The sequence below is a fragment of the Micropterus salmoides genome, unplaced genomic scaffold (genome assembly GCF_014851395.1).
Source record: "Micropterus salmoides isolate LMB-PRFRI ecotype aquatic unplaced genomic scaffold, ASM1485139v1 Ms_hic_scaffold_20, whole genome shotgun sequence".
Taxonomy (NCBI): domain Eukaryota; kingdom Metazoa; phylum Chordata; class Actinopteri; order Centrarchiformes; family Centrarchidae; genus Micropterus; species Micropterus salmoides.
In genome coordinates, this window is record NW_024041151.1 from 14127179 (window position 1) to 14150407 (window position 23229).

General features: G+C 38.5%; 1 protein-coding gene across 1 annotated transcript in view; it reads left to right on the forward strand.

Annotated features, from left to right (window-relative positions):
- Positions 1-21176, forward strand: part of brinp1 (bone morphogenetic protein/retinoic acid inducible neural-specific 1) — a 126047-nt gene extending 104871 nt beyond the window's left edge. Inside the window, exons 6-8 of the mRNA XM_038734213.1 lie at positions 2923-3159; positions 6784-7006; positions 16332-21176. Of these exons, the coding sequence (XP_038590141.1) occupies positions 2923-3159; positions 6784-7006; positions 16332-17472 (1601 nt within the window). The 3' untranslated portion in view covers positions 17473-21176. The remainder of the gene's footprint in view (positions 1-2922; positions 3160-6783; positions 7007-16331) is intronic.
- The last annotated feature ends 2053 nt before the right edge of the window (positions 21177-23229 follow it).

The window sequence follows — 23229 nt, forward strand, 5'->3', positions numbered from 1 at the left end:
ATAGAGCGCTCTAGAAAGAGACATAATGAAAAGGTAAAGTCACAGTTGCAGAGTCTCCGTTTTTAGCATTCATGGAATGTTTGTGGGCCTATATCCCCAAACGTACGTGAAGGAAATATATCAGCCTCTGATGTATGCAATGAGATTAACTGCTATTTTATTTAGAGCAAGCCAGGCATAGGGGTTGCAGGGAATTATGTGCACTGACAGAGCATGAAGTTGGGGGTTATCAAATGGCTGCACGGGAATTCCAATATGCACCTATTCATTTCATCGGCAGCTCTTTAATGGCGGTAAGTGTAACTCCCACCTCCAAAATCTAGTGTTTCCCTTAACAAATACCTGCCTCAGAGCCACAAAAATGGTAGCATTATAGCCCAATCATTCTCAGTGTTTCCACATGTTACTGCACTAACACAGCAAAGCAGGAAAGTCACAAAGATAAATGTTTTTACTCTGATTAGTTTCTCATTTCATTTTTGGCCCGAGGGCTCCAATACTCTTACTCATTCCCGACTGCACTAACAAATGTTGATGGATTTACTTTTATTGCATGACATCATTTCTACACTAGAGTGGGAGGACTAGACATCAACTTTCCAGTACTTGAGTATGTGCTCGGCAGGACAATGTAGAGGAGAGCAGAAGAGGTGAAGAAACAGGAATGAGTAGAGTGATTGATGGTGTGAATGAGAGCCAAAGGATGATGGGGGACGAGTCAAGGGGCATGTGCATGAGTGTTGCGGGTATAGGAGCAAGTGTAATGAAGTAAGACAGAAGAGATGTGTACAGAGATGGAGTAAGAGGTAGAGAGAGAGAGAGGCATGGAGCGAGAGGGACAGAAACATTGAGAGGAGAAGAGAGTGGAAAACAAGAGATCGCAAGACTGATAGTGCTGAGCTGAATGCCAGCTTCGCAAAAGGTTCCTTCTGCAATCTTCCAGTACCAACACATTGATATAAAAAAAAGAAAACGTGTATGTGTATTGATGGTAGAGTTGGGGGTATGAGGTATGCTTAGACAGAAGAGGGAAAGAGGGGAGGGCTGAGGCACTTGGCTTTATTGTGCACCCGGCCGCTGGCACCAGCACTGTCAGTGAGCAGCGTTGATCCGTGAACTTGCCATCTGGATTCTCCCACAAATCACATTAAAGTTTCAAGCCCAGGAATACATCAAGCTAAATGAATATTGGATCCAGGGGCCGCAGACAGGCCTGATGGAGAAAAAGCCCTGTGCAACCCAACTCTTTTGTGGTCAGACATGATCCATGCATCCCCTTTACTCCATCCATCCCTCCCTCCTTCTGTTCCCTTCCTCACTGATGGGTGTTGGTTCTGATGAGGTTAAGAGGAGAATGGAACCTACTGATATCCAAAACAAGAAGAGGTCTACATTACAAGGAAAGATTGTTTAGTATAAAGAGCAGGAGAGTACGTGAACTGATATCATGATCATGTACAAATATAAACTCAACTATTAGCATCACTAATTGCTGCATGAATTACCAAAACACTGTATGTGTTACTTTCCATCAAAGGCTGTCACCATGGAGATGGATGCTGAAGATGTCCTGTGTTTCAGAGCCACATGCATTTGCTTCAAAATTATCCACAGTTTTCAGTGTATGTTGTGGGTGAAAGTGGCTAATTGCCACATGCATAATAAGAGACACCGTTTGACTCTACGACAACCCCCCCGAAAAAATGATTCATGTGTACAGTATGAAATTATATGCTTACTTTCCCTTTCATTTCAGCTACATTATGATGATTTTGCATAAACAGATTCCTGTTTTCACCCAAAGGTGAAAATAATACGTGAGCGGAAACAATAATGCAATCATTCATCATTCAATAACATGTTATGTTCTGGTTCCTGGTTGCATATTTTCTGCTGAAGCGCTGTTTGTGCTCAAGTAAAACCTATTAAGAAAATATTGCCTCACCAAGATGCTATTTCATACAAGAAGGAAAAAATCTATTTAGTTCTTTTCCAATCCAGTGGCTTGTAGAACTAGGGATTTATTTTTCTGGGCCTGGACTGAAGAGAAAGCCTTTACTGTTAGCTGTCCAAGCTTCAATTGTATGAGATCCCCAGGGTGAGATATGGACTGGCTTGGAGTCTAAAAATTATAAATACCTTGTCAGTGGTGAGAGTGAAGAGGTACTTTCAGCCTCAGCCTCAAATTGGCCTCTACATTACAAATTCAGCTATTGTCATTAGAGTATTATTAGCAGAGTGCTGCAAAATTGGATATGTAAACCACAAGCAAATGCAAATGGTAACACTTAGCACACAAAGGGAAACACATGATGTGCTAAATAAACCAGCACAGCGAAAGAGAGCAGGCACCAATCACTGTTAAACATACTGTCACATCAGGAGTGATCAGCAGCAGAACAGACAGCTCAAATTTCACATAGTTGAGTGTCGAAGCACATCCTTTAGTGCCCATAACACAAAGCAATCTTGCGAAGGCAGTCAGCCATTTTAATGCCGCTTTTCCCATTCTAGGAACTTTTTTTCTCACATATGTGTTTACTATATTTGATTTAAATTCTTACTCTAAACATAAGTATACATTTAATGACAAAACGAGGAAAAACGTGATACATGACTTTTTCTGCTCATTGTTTTCTTATTAAGTCCTGTGAGCTTTTGTTAAAAAACAAACAAACAAAGAGCTTATTGTTGTCCTGTACTTTCAGGATATAAACAACATGAAGGCTGCATATTTCAGATTTATTTAGTGTCCAAATGCTTCAGTGATTTCCAACACAAAGAAAACTAAACAAGGATTGCAATGTTTTATTTCTTAAAACATTTCTTTATTTCTTGTATTTATCATATCTTATATTAGATACTAGAGAATTTTAAAACAGATCATGATTCACTAAAATCTCCCATGCATCTCTGTTTCAGGTCTTCAGGTCATTTTCCCAGAATACCTGCAGGAGAAATTTGTCCAGTCAGCTCTGAGCTACATTATGTGCAATGGAGAGGGGGAGTACGTGTGCCATGACAACCAGTGCATCTGTCAGTGCGCCGAGGAGTATCCCCAATGCAACTGTCCCATCACTGACATCCAGATCATGGAGAACACCCTATTGGGGATGTCTGAGTCCTGGGCTGCCTCTTACAAGGACTTTGAGAATTCTGGTATGCTGAACATTTCCTCCTTTCCTATTTCCTCCTACAATTATGAAAATAGTATATAATCTGTAGTCAATATTGCACTAAGATGAAGCTGTGTATTTTTACTATTTGCAAGGCTTGAATTCCTGACATATTTAGATATGTATGCAGATTATGAATGGGCACACACAGGAATAATCGTTCCATTTTCTGTTTGCCCGAAGATCATTTAAAAACACATTTCATAGTTTGGCAGGTTTGCCTGTCCTTGCTTGTTGCCAAATCTGCATATTTAATAGAAAATTAAGCTTTCTTATGTTCACTGCAGAAAGTAGTGTGAAAATACAAAAAGTCAAGGTGCGAAGGTCACTGGAGGGCAGACTTTTTTATTCACCAAAAACTGGGGTTCACTTCCTGTCTCCAACCAATGGTCAGCATCGATTTCCTTTAACCATCACAATCTTTCCTTAACCTTAACCAAGTGTTTTAGGGGCAATAAATCAGAAAAGATCTGTATGTGCCAACCCTGGAATGCACTAACAAGTAACCTATTTTGTTACTTGGGTATGAGGTTTGATGAGATTTGTTGTTTATAAAGAATGAATTAAATCAAAAATCAAAACTTTCATATGGCAAGCGCTGGAATCTCAAGGCAAGTCATATTCTCTTCTATGCAAAGTTATCTCTTTTCATTGCAAATGCAGACACAAGGGATAGTGGTAGAATATTGGAAAAAAGTACAGCTAGCACCCAGTTGTTACATGGCAAGGTACCATGTTTATGTATTATTATTATGATATAAACGTGTCCCAATAAAATCTGCCTGCAACAGATAAATATATGTATGTACTATAAAAGAAAGTTTTTCGGTATATACATATAATACAGTGATTAAATATCGGATTAGACACGTGTCATTGCTTTAACTGAATGGCAGCCATGCTGTTCAACATTCTGTGCCAGAGAGTAGTTCCATTTTCAAGCTAGTAAATTAATTTCTTTGAAGATCTCTTCCAGCGTAATACAACCAAAAATACTTTTAACCAAATGTAATCACTACAAAGAAATGTGTTGTAGAAGAACCAAACTGAAATTTTAAGTTTATGTCACTTGTGTCGTGTGGGTCTGCAAAGTGAATTTTTATCAGGAGTTTATTATTTCTCACCTCCACATTTTTAGTATCCCTCTCTTGCCAAAGTAAAATGAGATAGCAAATGAGCTATTTCCTGTTTTTTTCTTCTGCTTATATCAATTATGCACAGTTCCTCGACAAAGACTCCTGTTTCCTCTTGGGAGAAACTTTTTTGACCTTCTCACTTTTAAAGGGAAGGAAAATAGGTGATTTGATTAGTCATATCACTGCTCCCACAGACAATTTATTTATTACTATCAACATTGCTGTACCTATGCATTGTGCATCTGTCCCAAACAATTAGCATGTCAGGTAGATGTTCTGCATGTACAGTATGTTCCCCCACTGTGCGCTATTGACTGATTTTGACTGATCCTCTGGAGAAAAAAAGTATAGAGTTGTAAAAAAGATGTAGTTCAGATGTCACATTGGTTTAATGAAAATTTGGAATACATTTGATCCTACATCTACTAGCTACTACAAGGCTACTGGCTAGATGAGTTGATTTGGTTGCTTAACCTTTTCTCATATTCTCTGGATGTTAGGTGCATTTTTTTAATGCTGCATTTTGCTTGGTACAACTACAACAGACATCTAAATGTTAACTAAGTGTTGGGAAACATTAGACATGATGACATATTTGAGATTATATTTTTGGCACCCAACAAATTGAGATGTAATGGCACAAGAGTCAAGTAGGGTTACACTCTGAGAGCTGTAATCTCTAGATAAGATGCTGGGTGACTTGAGATAAGAGTCATTCAAGGGACTATGTGGACTCTTTGGAAGCTGTATCAAGGAAGGAATCCTTGATGGCTTTGAGGCTTGTGTGAAAGGACTTGGCAACTGTTGAACTGACATGAGGGATTAACTTTATACTGGATTTCTTTTTGATGAGGGAATCAGACAATTTTGAATATTGGGTGCTGGAGATACCCAGCTTTTCTAGGAAAAGAGCAAGGGAGGTATCTGACATCTCTGAAAACTGGGTGGAGGAATATGGCAAGTTCAAAACAGGGGAGGAGAAAGAATCTGGCCTCTTTGAAGAAAGGGGGAAGGGAGCTCTGACATGCCTGGGAGGAGAGTGGAGGAAATTTTGACATTTCTCTGCTGTTGCTGAAAAAGAGCTTTCAACTCTGTGGTTAATGCTGTTAAACTGCCTTGGAGAGGTCTGTGGGAGGGTACTGGCTTACTGTACAGGTCTTTGCATGTCTTGAAAATGGGAATCGGTTCTGTGTGGAGAAGCATTTTGTTCTCTCCAAGAATATTTGTGTTATCTTTTCCGCCACAACAAATATAGTTGCACCGGGGTTTTATACATTAGGGGCATTTGATTGCGTGTACCTTTGTATCATCTAAACAATGACTCTGTAAAAATTAAATGTGAATCCAATATAGAGTCGGCTATCTTTGTGTCAGGCTACTTTTACTTTGCAACTTACCTGCTGACATAGCTAATGAGAATTTTCTGGCATTAAATTGTTCACTCTATTATCTATAATAATTTGCTTAAATTTATCAGAGATAATAATGAGCTACTCTTGAGTCATTTGACTCAATATTTGCTTAATTAGCACACCAAATGAAAGATTCCTTGTCCTTGTGTATTTGCTCCTGGAGTTTTAGTAACATCTTCATGCCCATTGTTGTTAAAAACTAGAGCTTGTGTTAAAAACAAGAATCAGAGAGCTGGGCACAAGGGTCAGAGGAAGAGACAAGCAAGAATCATCAGAGGCAGCAAGAGGAACATAAGGGCAATCATCACCAAAGGTGGGAACAGATTTGTTGGGGCAGTGCTCTTCAGTAAGTGTGTGGGAGCACAGAATAACAGGGTGTTTACTGCACTGAGGGTATTATTATTATTATTATTATTATTATAGAGTGACAACATACATGAACGCTACAATACAGAAAGTACTCATTTCATTTCATTTCAAAAGTTCATTCTGATATACTGAAAGGAAGTTTTGTTTCGTGCTCTGTTAAATGCCCAAGCTACAGCATTGCTGTACAATATTTAAAATAGATTAATACTGTTGCATTGCTCTTTATTACAGTAAACCGTCAACAACTTACAGAAAGAATAAAACCCTACATTACCAAAGAAGTACAACAAGAGTTTTGTCACTCACTTGTATGAGTCCTGCAAACAGCCTGATGCTTGCTTGTTTTTAATTCTACCTAGGAAGTTCCAGCTAGATTAGGGTTGAACAAATAAATGAGTCGATTGTTTTGGAACGTAAACCCACACACCATCAACACGGCATGTTTCACAGATAAGATTATCGGCTGCTCACCTGTGTAAATTACTTGCTTAAAAGTTTGAGAGTAAATGTAAACTGCTCTCCTTTAATTATTACATCCTCAAATGGAAAAGGCAACTATACATTTTACTTTATCACCCCTTCTCCCTGATTCAGCTCCTTCTAAGCATACAAGTCAGTAAAATAATTCCACACCATTTTTCTGTGACACCGCCACATTCTCTCTCCTCTCCTTACTTCCCTGTCATCCAGATGAGTTCAAGTCCTTCCTGAAGAGGCTGCCCTCCACTCACTTCCTTCCTATCAGCAGTGTGCATCTACTGTGGGGCAGCGACTGGGACCTTCAGGCCCGCTACAGGCTCCTTCAGAGTTCCCTGGAGATCCAGCGGCTCAAGATCCAGCGCACCGCCCGCAAGCTCTTTGGCCTCAGCATCCGTTGTCACCACAACCCAAACCACCAGATGCCTAGGGAGAGGTGGGTAGAAATATGACCTCCACATCATGATGGAAATTAAGTGTGGTGTTACTAAGCAACATAAAACAAACGTGCTGTTTTTCGGTATTGATATTTTCGGATTTTCTTTTCCAATTGATGGAGAATGTATCCCACAGAGTAGTGACATCTTTCAGGAAAATGAATCTGTCTGATGTAGGGGTTTTATTTTGATTGTTGCTTCTTGAAGCATGCGCTGTAAGGATGTCATCCATTATATATCTCAGCTTATGGTTCTGTTGTTTCTGTCCATCAAGTCAACTTAGTGCTGAGGCTTGCACATGCCCAAAGCACTCTTGCTCACTCTTACATTTCACATTGCAGTCTGAAAAGAAAATGTAGCTGTGGGAGTTTTCTTGATAGGTCATTGCACACATCTGTCACCACGTACTGCAGTTGCAGCTTAAGAGCCTTGCTGCGGATGTGCCACGGTGTCAGCAATGCCTGAAATGCCAGGAATTTCCCCATCTGCTCTAGCAAATATCAGAAAACACAATGCAAAATATGCAAAGTTTCCGGCTGCCACATAAAACACCCCTAAAACTGTTCTTTGTAGCGGATAAAACCATGTAAATGGAAACAGAATCTGTAAAATATTCATTTAAGTGGCCTGAAATTGAACAGTTGTCAACTGTCTCTGACAGAAAAGGAGCACACCCACATTTGTGTGTGAGAGTTGCCAAAGGTTTGTTCTGAAGTGTTATCAAAGAGCCGCAGTATGCGCTTCCTCTTCCATGGAGTACGCATCAAGGGTGCTCGATGGCACTGGAAATAAGAGCAGCGTGTTTATTTGCTTGCTTGTGTGAGACAACTTTGCATCATATGGAGGACTTATTTGTTTTCATCACCGCTATGTGTGCTTTGCATACATGCGTGAGTGGGGCATAAGTGGTCTATTGCTTTCACAGGGGTTCTAACTATGCCATAGTCTTATGTTTACATATTAGTTGGGACAAAATAAAACTAAATAAATTTTTGCAGAAGTCTCAACTCCCTATTTCCTTGTATGTTAATGTCTAATGAAAACTATAAAATTATGTTACAGTTATACTAAATTATTTTATCACTAGTTAACTGCACTAAATATTAATCGATTGTATGTTAAAAGGCTATGTTTTTATCACATATTTGTGAGTTTGGCCTGTGCATTTGTATAGTCAGCATAGTCCCATTAAGATCTACCTGTCTCTTCCTTTCGTCCCTGATTCAAGAAGAGTGCCCCCCATCGCCACAGGGACTTCAACCCTCACCTCTCCTCTGGGCAGCCTTTAACAGCTGATCAGAGGATGAGGGAATTGAGGCAAAGCTGAAGGCCCATAAAGCATCAGCCCAAGTGTTTTCAAGGTGTGTGCCAGCCACCTTGGGGAGGCCTTCCAGCACATCTTCAACCTGTCAGTGAGATTGCAGAGGGTGCTGATGATGATGTGAAAAACATCTTGGCTTCTCCCAGTGGCCAAGAATAGGCACACCAGGGTTCTAAATGACAGCAGGCCAGATCCCTTCTGAGAGACTGTTTAGATCCCCTCCAGTTCATACATCAAGCCCACAATGGGGAGGATGATGCTGTCATCCACCTGCTACTCTGTGCATACTCCCATTTGTAGAGGCACTGTAAGAATCCTGTTCATTGACTTTGCCAGTGATTTTAACATCACCCAGGCTCCTCTACTGGGAGAATCTCCCTGAGCTATGCATGTGGAAGCCACAGTGGTTGCTTAGATCCCAGATTATTCCGTTGACACGGAATTATTTGACACTATGCAACGCTGTGTCAGATCAACAAGTGGAAAAACACAGTGGGTCTTCAGTGCACTGTAATTGGTGAAATTACCAAGTTTATTAACACTAATAAGAAAACTGCAGCATCAGAATTTGGACTACAAATACGGATATGCAACACAAAGAAAGGACTTTGGTGCTTCATACTTTTTAAAAAGCCTGTGGCTGTACCATGGCACAGCAGGTGGCTAACACTGTCGTTGGCATTGTGTTGGAAAGGTTGGAAAAATAAGATAAAAAGCTTTGCGATGCTCTGTTGCCTTGGAAACATAGTTAAGAAAGCTTGTTGTGGACTCAGTAAAGTAAATCTTTCCATGTATAATGTATTTCACCTGAGTGACCTACTAGCTGCCTGATAAACCATGTTAATCATGCCTGCACTGTGGTTTCAATTGTTAATGAGTAAATGTACAGTATATTCATAGCTAACTTAAAAATAGAGGTACAGATAGAGGTACTGTAATATGGATTGAGTGATGATGGATTGACTGACACTACAGCGCAGTAGAGTGATGCATTCTTAACGAACCACCTCCTCTTTAGTTTCATTGTATCTCATAATTCTTACCTGAGGCCTTATAGCATCCATATAATGCCGGTCCTAGCACGCTTTTAGTTTAATTAAATTATGGATGAACAACAAGGGATGGGGAAGTTACTCTTTACTAATTGCAATTATTATGATAGCTTTTCAAAAAATATTAAAAGTTTTAAATCAAGTTGCCCCTTCGCCAATGAATTTTTAATAAGGTCAGTCAGTAAACACATTTATCAGCTAATGAAAGACAGGTGTCAGATGGATTGTTGGCTGGCCATAATTACAAATGCATATCACCACCGTATCATTTTTCTAGGTTTACCTCACCACAAGGCATTTGTTCATTACAGGCACTGTAAATTCCTGTTGTGAACACTCAATGCCGTAACTGTGTGGAAACTTTATAGCTGAACTATATTGAATTTGCTATTGCATTTCCTGTAATGAGTATAGCAGCTTGCTTCAAGTAGAATAAACATAGCAGTTTGTCTTTGGTATAAATGATTAATAGTGACAGATATAAAGTAGCATCACTCCCAGCCAAATCATTTGCATCCAGGCAATGCATTGGCTTTAATTATTCATGTTCAGAGTCAAACATATTTACAAATATAAATTTACCCTCTATATGATGAAAAACTTTGCACTAATTTCTATTGATTTTGAAATGACACTGAAATTTCCAACAGTTTTGGATTAAACATATCCTGTCCAAATTTTTGTATTTAGTATTATAAGCAGATATCCTGTCTTATGAACTCATCAACGACATTTCTCTCTCAGCAGATAAGGTCACAGTTGATATTTTATAATAATTTTAATATAATAAATTTAATAAATTAATTAATTGTATTTAAAAAAAAATAATTTTTTTTATATTTATTAATAAATATAATAAATGTATTGACATTTATTGTACATTACACCTTTCAAAAGGCCAAGCCCTGACAGTATACAGCCTGTGGCAGTGAGCACAGCTGCAGGTGCTCTGCCCAGCTGAGGTGGTTGAAGCTGTGGCTGTTGATATTGTTATTACCCAGACTATGGCTGCATTTATAGTTGTATCCATGGTGCTATGGTAGCTGTAGTGTGACTATGACTCTTTATTGCTCCTATTAACATTAGCCAAGAGAGCATTGTTAAGCCATACATGAGTTCAGGATTAGCTTTCTCAGCCTTTCTCTGTGGATCAGAGGCAATGCAATACGTATTGAGAGGTAATGCAAAATATTGCAAGGGAATGCAAAACTTAATGCGAGGGAATGTAAAATTTATTGGGAGGGAACATAAATGAATTTCAGAAATTAAATTCCCACCAGTGATCTTTCGGGGGCTCCATATCCTCATACTATTGTTAATAAAACATTTTCATTTGCATGCCCCATCATCTTCTTCGGTTTTCTTTGATTTTATTCTACTGCTCAGATGTTCTCTTTCTCTATTTTCTTTACCTTGCTCCAACGTAGGAGGGAGTAATATTTCATCTAAATACCAGGGCTGTTTGATGCCCCATTACAATCACTGAATCACTGAATTCCTGAAAACAAACAGCATTTCATTTAATTTCCTATGGCAAATCTATGCCAAGCTATTGCTTTAGGTGGATACAAATACGGCAAAAATAAAACTAGCTGCATAATGCACTCAAACGGCTTATTGGGGGAAGTATTTATATGGTATTTCAGAATGGATATTTCAACAGTTATTGCAAATAAATTCAAAGAAGGGATGCATATGGCCGGGCCTGTGTCCAATGCAATAATTTATAGCCAATAAAATAAGTTACATAATGTTAAATGATTATGCAAGTTTTATCTTTTATATCAAAATCCAATTACATACAAATTATGTGCCCTGATTATTGTGGCCAATTAATCAGGGCACATGGTATTATGATAATCATCACACTTCCGTGAAATACAACTATTAGAGCTCTGATACAGCAAAAAATTTTAAATGCACCATATTGCATATTATCTGTGTATCTTAGATTATATATAAAGTCCACCCATTTATGTTTTTATACAGGTTCTGATTTCTTTTGAGCGTCAATACAGTAGTTGTGAAAGAATCAAATACATGCATTTTGCCAACACTGGCACAGGTGAAGCTCTATGAGGGAGAACGTAATATGCACCATCTTGAAGCAAGTTTCCTTTGCGTCAGTCGTGTCAACTGGTCGACTAGCTAATTTAAACATAGCGAGTAACAGCCAGAGCAGCTAGAGCTCAAAGCTAAACAGACATAAAGCCTGCTTAGCTGGCCAACATCTGACTCTGTGTTCATGGCACCGTGTGAAAATAGTGATAATCAAAGTGTTAGTAATAGAATAGGTAATAGAAATTGTTGGTTGTGTTATCATCAGAATGTTTCACCATGGTATAATAAAAATAAAACCAGTATACTGGCACACCTCTTCTTAGCTCCTTTTATATCCATACTGGAATAGACAGTATGACAGTATGTGTGAAACACAAGCTGGAGGAAGCTAACATGATACACCAGTCAAGACACTAAACTGCAACACTACAGAGAGGCAATGGAAAGTGATAAAAAGTCACAAATACAGTGCCTGCACCAGGAGATTGCTCGGGAAGAGGCAAAAGCAGACATCAGCACTCTAGTGCACATAAGCAAACAAGCTCAAGAAATAGCTGCTCCACACATGGCATATACCAAGTCAGCAATGGAATAAAAAAAATGGGGAAATCAGTGAGTGACGTAATGAGCTGGGTTGCAGTGTTGGAAAGACCACATGAATTCATGTCTAGTGTACAATTAAATACATGGAAAATGCACAGGTCAGAAATTTTTTTTATTTATCATTTGTATCAGATGAAATACCTGCTGAGTAGTTTAAAAGCCATATTGACCACACAAATCTACAAGTAACAGTAACACTCAAAGCATACAGTATATTCAGAGAGATATTATCTTACACAACACTTTAATCAAGAAATTACACAGGAAAAGAGAAACCAAATTTATTGACAAAATACTGAAATTCGATCAACACTATTCAGTTTCCCCTTGACCAGGTTTAAAGGAGACCTAATATACTGCTTTTCCAGTCCTATATTGTAGTTCTGTAACTCCTGTATGGCAGCCTCTGTCTGAAACAAGCTGTAGATGTGCCTGTCTCTTTAAGGCCTCAAACCTCTCAAAGCCCACTGTCTTCTGACTGTTTAAGACGGTGATGAAGGATTTTACCAGGCTGTTGTTGTCGCTGAGTGGTAAGGACAGACTGAGCATTGCTGTGCCGTTGCTGTGCGGAGCAAATGACCATATATGGAACACTTGCTCTGTCTAGCTCGGTATGTAGTAGAACAGAGCCATTGGTAGAAAAAGCAGTTCAAAACAGAGCGCTCATAACAGGAGGAAATCTGAAGTTTTTGCTAGGAGGGATTTCTTTTAAATACTTTAACCTCATTATTTGAAGCTTTGGCCAGGTTTAACATGAACATCCAACATTGTAACATTGTAGATAAGTCATAAAATGTGGAAAAGCATAATAGGTCTCCTTTAATATAAAGAAAATACATCCTCGCCAGACTGGATGCAATCTACTCTGACCTTCTGACTAATGCAAAACATGATTTTTGTCAGTGAGAAAGTTAGAAAAATTCAAGCACAATATTAAGGGAGTGGCTACAATATTCAGATTACCTTGAATCTATAAGAGATAACTAATGCTTTTAAATCCTGTCATATGAAGGCATATTCTCCAGAACCCATCATGGATTCATCATTTTTTGTTTGTTAATTGACAAACATTAAAAGGCTTTCATACAGCTTGTAACTATACATAATATGCAACACTGTATACCAGCATTTTCTAAGACTTAATTAATTAGATATCTTGTATTCTACTTTATGTTTTTAATGTGGCATTTGATATTCTGGTGTTGACCCAACTATCTGTCATGCAGGTGTCTCCTCCATATGATAAGCCCTTTCTCAGAATTGCACAGGCAAGTAAGCTCACCTGATGGTGATAACAAGATACTGGCTTAACCCCCTACTGCTTCTTTGGGTTATTACTCTGAATAAGACAGGTTTTACATAGTACAACATCAATGGAATGCAACATTTGAAAACTAGCAGGAGACTGCTAGATTGTGAAAGTATCCAACTGCAATGAAATCCCACCCCCTCTCTTCAGCCCTTTCTTCAAAGCCACTGTAAGTGTAGTTAGTGCACAGGCAGAGTGCGCACAAGTGGGAAAGTAGACAGGCAGACACGCCTGAATGAAATGGTTGGCCGTGTGACAGCCACAGATAGCAGATGTATTTTCCTTTTTGTGTCAGAGCATTTGATTTATTGATTGCTGTTGGAACATAAAGATAATTTTGTTAAATATAACAAATAATGCTCCTGCAATAAATTGCCTACCCTAGCTTTAATATATAAAAAAATATATGAAAATCAGGTACTGTCATAGCACACTTGTTTTTGTCTTTGTTAATTTGTCTTTGGAGAAGCTCTTACATTTATTCATTTTTTAGAGTTAGTCTCTGCCCACTAGCATTCTTCAGCTTATTGGCATCAGTTCTCATCACTTCCCTGCTGTTTTCCCACATAGGGTTATCTTCTTTCCTAATAATGCTTGCCATTGAGCTACTTGCAATCTCCATTAATGCAATGTCACTCCTGAAAAAAACACGCAAAGTCTGACTGTATGCTGATGAGCAATTGTTATACACGCAAAATTCTTAAAGGTAAATAAAACACTCCATCTATCTTGTATGATATGAATGGGGAAATGTGTGTGAATATTTATTGTAAACACAAAAAAATGGAATTGCTTGTCCTGAAAGCTCATAATTTCAAGAGAGAGTAATCGACGAGCCCCTCTTACTTGCAAAAATAAAAGAGACCAATTAGTCCTGAGAAGTTTTTCTTCTGTACTCACATTTATTCCGACAACCTCTGCTATACCGTCAGTACTACAGATAACAATGTCAAACATCACACTCAAAGAAAACGGGAGGATGGAATGCATAGGGGATGAAAATGGAATCATTGGCTAGTAAAACTATGGATTTTGAGGAGTATATTAGCAACTGAACAACATTAAAGCTACTTTTACATTACAAACAGTGATTACAGCACAACAATTTACAGATTGCACTGAACTGAATTCCAACTACTTAATAACCACAGAATGTGTTGACATTTTGTCCTGTAAAGGGGATTTGAGTTGGGGAATAAAGGACAAATAACTAATGCTATTGCATATGTACTCTTCAAGTTACTGTGTACACTTCCTAAAATGCAAGTCTTGAAAGCCTAAATATGTAAAAGGTGTTGGAATTTGGAATCATGGCAATGTTAGCACACCTTCACTTTATCCCATCCAAGTTAGTGGAATCAAACAGTGTTCTTCAATTGTCCTCTATAGGTGATCCGTTCTAGGCTCATTTTGGGTATAGCTTTGGGGCTTTCTGGCCTGCTGAGAATGCAATGTCATCCATCAAAGTTAATGCTTAGGTTCATTAACATGTCAAGCTAACCTTGACCAGCACTCCTCCTAAAAATTAGGATTCAGAATTCACCTCCTCCTCTTCAGAAAATAAGTTCCAGTACTGTCAAGATGACAACGAAAGATGCCTGAGGGGAAAAGAAGAGACAAGATAAGAATAGCAAGTAATGCCTTCCACCTGAGGGAAATAACGCAACTCCTCCCCCTTGAAGGGAAGGAATGATCCTATTCCCTGACTATCCTTATTAGACGGTTTTCATGTACACATTTATGCCAAACATTTAACAAAGAATTTCATAGATTTTTTGTGTTTTTTTTTTTATTCCTTCAAGCCATTGTGTGTCCATTCATTTCAGTATGGTTAAGTCAACTTGCTAAGACTTGAAGCTTACTCAAGATAGGTACGGTTATCCACCCTTATGGCTAAAACCCACTGACCCCGGCTACGGCGCGTTACAGCTGCGCCGTGGTTGCTGGAGCTAATCGCGGCCATTATAGTCAGTGCTTGTGAGTCCACGAGACGCGTCCGCAGTGCGTCTCAGAAGCGTCCCAGAAGCATCTCTCTGCTCCACTCTGTAGAGAATAGGTAGGTCTATTTTTTTGGCGCAAGCCGTGTCAAGCAGCACAGAGCAGCTCGAACCAGGCAGTAAGTCAGACACAGAACGGCATAGAGAATCCGGTGAATTTTCAAAATAAAACACCCTGTAGAGACTCCCGATCATTAAACAACAATAAACACAGTTAAAGCAGAAACAAAAAGAAATAATTTAACTATGTAGCCTACTTAATCATAGTTGAAGCCCATGGAAATGCAAACACTGATTACCAAATCAACAAAATCTGAAGATGTCAACAAAATCAGGCAAGCAAAATGCCCTGATTCTGAAATGTTCCTTGTGGGAAATGCAACAGTTGATGTGCAGTTGACAGAACAAACGGGGCCACATAGAGCTGTGAAGAAGATAGTAGTTAGCACAAAAATGACAAATTAAGTAAATAATGTGGGCAGGTTGCACGATCCGCTGCTGAAACACTTCTGAGACGCTTCCAGTGGGCTTTGACGCCGGGCTAAGGACTCATCAAAACCGTGGCATAACGTGCCGGAGTCAGTGGATTCCTGGCGTTGGGTAACTTAATGATGGGTTTTATTTTTGTCAGTTAATTAATATTACTGTTTCATTTCAAATACTTTGAATAGTTTTCCAAAGTTTGCAAGTGTATTACCACACAATTAAAATTTAACTTAATATAATTACTAACCTCTCACAACAAATTTCAAGGCATTGCAAGTTGATTTTCACAGTGTACAAATATGGACGAAAGCAAATAATCTCCTATAAAATGTAAAAATGCACAAAACCGTCACAGTATGCTATGGAAATTTTTAGCAGTAATATATTGCATACACAACTTGGAGTAAATGGGCTAAAAATAGTGCTGATATGATAAAGCTTTGAACTTTCCATCTGATCATTAATTCTTCTTTCCTGATTTTCCTCTCTCTCTAGGTCTGTGATGCAGTGGCTCAACAGGGTTCAGTCTTTCCTCTACTGCAATGAGAATGGGTTCTGGGGGACCTTCCTGGAGAGCCAAAGGACATGCGTGTGCCATACTGGTGTCACCCTATGTCAGCGACCCATTCCATGTGTCATAGGTGGCAACAACAGCTGTGCCATGTGCAGCCTGGCCAACATCTCACAATGTGGCTCCTGCAACAAGGGCTACAAGTTGTACCGTGGTCGCTGTGAGCCTCAGAATGTAGACTCAGAACGTAGCGAGCAGTTCATCAGCTTTGAAACTGATTTGGACTTTCAGGACCTGGAACTCAAATACCTGTTACAAAAAATGGATTCGCGACTGTACATTCACACTACTTTCATCAGTAATGAGATTCGACTAGAGACCTTCTTCGATCCTCGATGGCGTAAACGCATGTCCCTGACTCTTAAAAGTAACAAAAACCGGATGGACTACCTCCACATGATAATCGGTCTATCAATGAAGATCTGCCAGATGCGAAATAGCAGCATTGACCCCATGTTCTTTGTCTATGTCAACCCATTCAGTGGTAGCCACTCAGAAGGCTGGAGTATGCCTTTTGGTGAACATGGCTACCCACGCTGGGAAAAAGTACGACTGCAGAATTCCCAGTGCTTCAACTGGACTCTCCTCCTGGGCAACCGGTGGAAGACCTTCTTTGAGACGGTGCACATCTACCTGCGTAGCCGTGCTAAGATCCCAACTGGCCTACGCAATGACACAGGACAGGGTCCAGTGGATCTTGCAGACCCTAACAAGCGCCAGATCTACATAAAAATATCTGATATCCAAGTATTCGGCTATAGCCTGCGCTTTAATGGCGATCTGCTCCGTAGTGCTGTGCAGCAGGTTAACCAGTCTTACACACAGGGAACTCAGTTCTACTCATCCTCATCTGTTATGCTCCTGTTACTGGACATTAGGGATCGGATTAACCGCCTTGCCCCTCCATCAGCACCTGGCAAACCCCAGCTGGACCTCTTCTCGTGTATGCTAAAGCATAGGCTTAAACTCAACAACAGCGAGATGATTCGAGTAAATCATGCCTTGGACATGTACAGCACAGAGATACTAAAACAATCAGATCACCTGACTGCTAAACTCTGTTGAACATAGTAACATTAACATAAGGACAGCAAACAGAAACACCCAACAAATGAACTATGAGGGGACATTAATCTTAATTTGATTTTCTCTTTTTCATTTTTGGACCTTTTCTGCCTTTTGATGTAATATTAACTTTGTAAGCATAATTCTTAAAGAGAAAAAGGAAAAGGCAGTGATGAAAAGAATTTCAGGCAGATAAAGAAGATTAATGGAACCACTATAAGGACTGTACCATATTTGTCCCAGCATGTCTGTCATTCCCTAAAAGAACTTAAAAGAAAGAGAGAAAAAAAGAAACATTACATCTATGTACTGGTGAAAAAGAGGCCTTGATTTTACTCTGAGGGATCAAAAGGTTATATCTGAAACTGCCATTCTTTACTGAGAAAAACATTTTTAAAGGAATACTGACATAACACAAGGGCAGACCAGATATCCTTTAATTTCAGCTAATGTGCAAAATATTTCAGACATAATGGACAGTTTAATATTAAAAATGTTTATACATTGTAAGGATTAAATAGCCCTAGTGAGTAAGTAGTCAACACATTACTTATAGACTCTTTATTACATTTCAAACCCACAGCGAATCTGCATTGCTCTTTGTGAGTTATGAGGCACTCTATCATTGTTCTGACACATAAGGCACACAGCAGGGCAGAAATGGATAGTCATGTCAAATAACAAAAGCCAGCTGTTTATATATACATATATATGTGGGTGAATGTGTGTGTATGTGCGCGTGCGCAAGTGTGCATATACCTTTTTTTTGGCTTGATGCTTATTGCTGTTTGTTAATTGAATGTGTCATTTGAGATCGACTCTCCAGTCTAAGCTAAATCTTGCATTTGGAGCGCTTCTTCTCGTGTTTGAAATTCAAGCTGTGTTTTCACAAGGCAGTACCTCCTGGTGCGTGAGTGCAATATTGTGGTCTGAAGATTTAACAATCAATGCTATTTTGTACAGCTTTGCAAAATGTACATGTTGTGACTGCTGATTTGTGGAGCTTTTCAGCACCAAGAGCAAAATGTAAACATTCATCATTCAGGCACATTTGCGAGACAACTTAAAGCCATACACTTCCCTGAGGTAGACATACAGTAAGACATAAAGTCCATCCCCGTTTCACAAAGTACTTCATAACATGAAAAGAAATGTTCCATTTGTATGTTTTTATTTTATTCTCTCAGTTTTAAGATAAGAGCACAGCAAAAAGACAGATGACAAGAGAAGGCATCTTATGTTGGATAAGAATCGTGTTGTAAAGCCATTGAATTTCTCTGTTGTGCCACAGGAAAAAAAAAGAAAAAAGAAATGGTTATATTAAAGCTTAAAATATCTTTTTTGGCAGTGTTTAATCTGTAAGCGATTTATGACCATATGTAAAGATTTCTGTTTTTCTTTCCAGATATGAAATTTCACCTTGTTTTGCATGCTGTTGGAAACATCAACAGAGCTGCAACTTTGTTTAACGCTCTCATCATCAAACTAGAATATGAAACACAACCTATGTATTGTTGTTGACACACTTTATTTGGGTATTCCGATGCTGAAACATTACCATTGCTGATGACTTTTTGTCCATTATCTGCATGTTTGTTACACAACAAGAAAGGCAAAGTCATACAACCTAGCAGTTCTGGCCATGGGTTTGAACTTTAACAAGAGGAGACTTTATATTTGCTGCCATGACACCCAAACTCTAGAAAAACCTTCATCCTACCTTAAAAGCTGTCCATCAAGTTGCAAGCTTTTAGGATAATATCTCAAAAACCTTTCTATTTCAGTTTTATTGTTTTTTATGTCTGTTCTGTTGATGTAGTTATAGTGACATTGCTTTAATTTGGTGTTGTTTTAAATAATTATTTTACATTGTGATGAGACTAGTCTTGTGGGGTCAGTTGTAAGCAGAGGTATGTATAGTAATATATCTGGGAACAACCATGGTGAGGTGTGACATAAATGTGGGCTGGAACAACAATGAAACTGGGTTTGTAAACCCTCACCCAATCCAACACCTCTTGAAAACAGTGGTCAAAATCGGGGCAATGATTTAAGTAAGAGATAGCAGCAGGCCCGGAACAAAACCTGTTTCAGATTCTAATGGACATACTGTAGTTTTGTCATCTGCAGATTTTACTGCATCCACAATCACAACTTTAATAGTTGTCTCTAGATGTGCATTCTTGTCAAAGTGTAGGCTAAAAGAATCATGTCTGGCTTTGTGTGATGATGATTATCCTATTGTTTTATATTACTGTCGTCAGTCTTGTTGTGAAGCACTTTCACCGCTTGAGAGTTGCTTTATAAATAACAACTTCAATTCTAATCAGTTTCAGGTGGGTTAGGCCTAGGATTCAGTAGTCTGTAAAATAATTAACTGATTTCCCCGTGTTTGGGTTTGGGCATGTGTGGTAACCAGTTCATCTAAGGCCCAGGTTGTCAGGCTCAGCCCTGTGTTGTCAAAGTCTATCTGTTTGTTAAGTTAATAGCTCAACATCTGTAAAATGTGCTTCTAGTGAATGAGCAGATACCTCTGCAGTGCTATTGTTTCCAATTTGCACAGCCCTGCCTCAACCTAAGCAGCAGCAACAAGATGAGAGAGGCCATCTGGACTGGTGGATATCAGTAAAATGCACTGTATTGTGACCAGTGCATCTGCTTGGGTTTGGTTACAGCTAGCTGTCTCAGAGCGCAGTGGTATTGCACTAGTTTTATCAGGCTCAGTTATGAATTTGAGCTTATTAGTATGCTAATGTTAACATGGTAGACTTTTTGCAAATACGTTAGCATCCATAGCATTACCGTTGCAACATTTGCATGCTAACAGTATCTCCTAGTAGATACTTTTAAGCTGATGTAGAGCTAATTTTGACATACTGAAGCCAATCATAACATGCCTGAGATGACCACAAGCCTGTAATCAATAAATAAAGTAAAATAAGTTAATAGTACACCTGATTGTTCAGCATCAACATTGGACTATCCAAATGGATTTTTACATTATTATTATTATTGTTGTTATTATTATTATTATTATTATTAAGTGCCTGTTATCTATCCCTTTAACACATTTAGAGCTGGAGACAACCTTTAGATGTTACACAGAAGAGTGACACTGAATTAGCTTCAGAATTTACAACCATAAATGTTGATCCAATATACACTTTTCATCTCCTCCTGAGAACTACGCCTTCAAGGAGGTTTGTGCATGTGGGGATTTCAACCACCAGACAGATAAAGGATGACTTGAAGTAATGGTGGATATTTTTTGTCCCCTGTTGTACAATATATTTGTAAATATTAACTATGTTACAGTAACAATATTATAAATAAAATATAACAGTATTGAAAGGGAATACAGAGATTACGTTAAAGCCCTCCATTTGAGTACATTGGCACAAAGTACAGGGCACCCATATCCTATGTATCCGATTAGATTTATGACAATTTATGACTGTTTTTATATTGTCATAACATACTGTACATTACAATTTAGTTTTGAGGCACTGCAAGGTCCATAAAACAAGCACATTTACGCTCTACCACAGTGTTGCTTACATGTATTCATGGATATGTCTGAAGATTTTTACACCTAATACCTTGCCTATGTACTTTTTTGCTGTTCTGTTGAGATCATTATATCAGCTTATTTCAAATGAATGTTTCATATAATAATCTATTTCTCATTAAAAGGCTATATTTAATAAGAAGAGCAAGGCTTGTTTGTACCATTTCCCTTTATAGAAACTTATTAGTCATTCGCACACAACAATGCAGTACATCTATGTAGAGTATTTACCAAATCCTAAGAGCCAGCTAATTTTAGTATACTGGCATTGTCAAAGCATTGCCAAAATACTCTTGACTACAGCCTTTAGTTCTATAGAAGATTCTCAGCATGAGCATTATCCTATCTCTGAAGCTTGCTGATAACAAAGATTTATTTCTTGGCCAACCAGTTCTTTCTGTGGCTTTACACTTTACTGATTGCTGAATACAGGAAAAGATATAATAGTTGTGCTCAAAAATTCACATCCAATAAGGTAGTGGCACCCATCACCACCAGATTCTGTATTTATTTCTCTATCATACAGTTCTGTCCATCTAGTCATTCAGTTAATCATGCCCTGCTTTTGTTTTTGCAGCAAGTCTGATAGCTAAAGGTGGTGCTGGGACAAGCATCACAGCAGAACTGTTCTCAGTCTTTAACATGTATACAATAAAATACTCCCCCATGATGACATGTGAGGGATATGTAAGCGACCTGGCAGCTGCAGCAACAGCTTGAAGGGTTTGCAGGGTGATGTCAGAATACTGCTGAAGTGTTATATTATGATTTTGGTGGCCAGGTTATGAAAAATGTACCAACTTGACATATAGCCTATTGTAAAAACAAAAATCAAATGCTTATGTATATTTCAAGTGTTTTATGGATCATCAAAAACATCTCAGTTCTTTTAATGATGCTCAGAGGAGAGAAGAGACAAGAGGCTTTCTGCAGAAGGCTTCAGTGAGGAGACACAAGACTATCTAGTGATTATAAATCTGCTATGAAGTGTCTGTTTTGAAACTGCATCAGCTCAACATTGAAGCTTTAATACTCAGGTGACAGCACAGGTTTTCTGTACATTCTAGTTTGATAAAAGCCACAGTGGGCCCTACTGCACACATTCACAATTATTAGTACAATTACCAATAATTACTAATACAAATTTCAGTACTGTTATACTATTACGGTACTATATTAAACATTGCATATGCTACTGTTTGTACCTTTTAACATGCTTAATATGAATGCCGCAATGTGTTGCCCTAATTAATAAATGTTAAAACAGAAATTAGATTAAAGCCACTGCTATCATATGCACTGTTGTCAACAACAATGTCTACCACTATACCACTATGCCATTTAAGATGTTTGTTAGTGCTCACGCATGATTCACATGATGATGATTTGGATTTAGACCTATTATAAGTGTGTTAATTTAATTGCGATGTATCACAGAAATAAGTAAATGTCCTGTGTGTCATTTGGATGTTGCCAAGACAAAAACTTAAGTACATGGAGTCAGTTTTAACATTGTGTAGCTCCTATGCTGTAGTCTACTTGATACACAGCGTCATCACATACCCTATAGTTTCATATAGTCACAATTTAATGAACCCTAATGTGCAATGACACATTGAAACACACTTAAATATATGAATGTACTTTTCAAGTCAGGGACTAAGATATACCCTCCATTTCCTTTCATTCAGTGGTCAGAAAGTAAGATAATTACACATGTAATGATTAAAGTGGCAGCAGTCTTTTCTTCCATGCACCACAGGCGAACTCCATTAACTCTGCCAGTCTTTCTATATGCTGACTGTTTTCTAGACTACACCAGTGAAAATGCAATGGTTAATTGATCAATTAATTTGGTTAACCCTGATGTGTATGACTTGCAGAAATTAAAACGTTTTAGAAAAGACACTTTGATACAGTTTTTACAATTACAAACAAATAGCTGCAAGCTACCAGGTTCCCTTTCCTGCTCAGACTATCATAATGTTGTCAAAGCAGATTTTGGAGTCGTGTGTGTCAGCTTCTTTGCCTTAACCTCTGTCATTTTGTCAACATTCCTGCATTTTTATATGTTTTGGTCTCAACCGTCACCCAGAGCTCCCAATGCAAAAACCTGGACATGCTCTCTCACTGGCTTCCCACCTGTCAACTCTGCCAGCTGTGTTGGTAGAAACGCCAGGTCAAGCCAA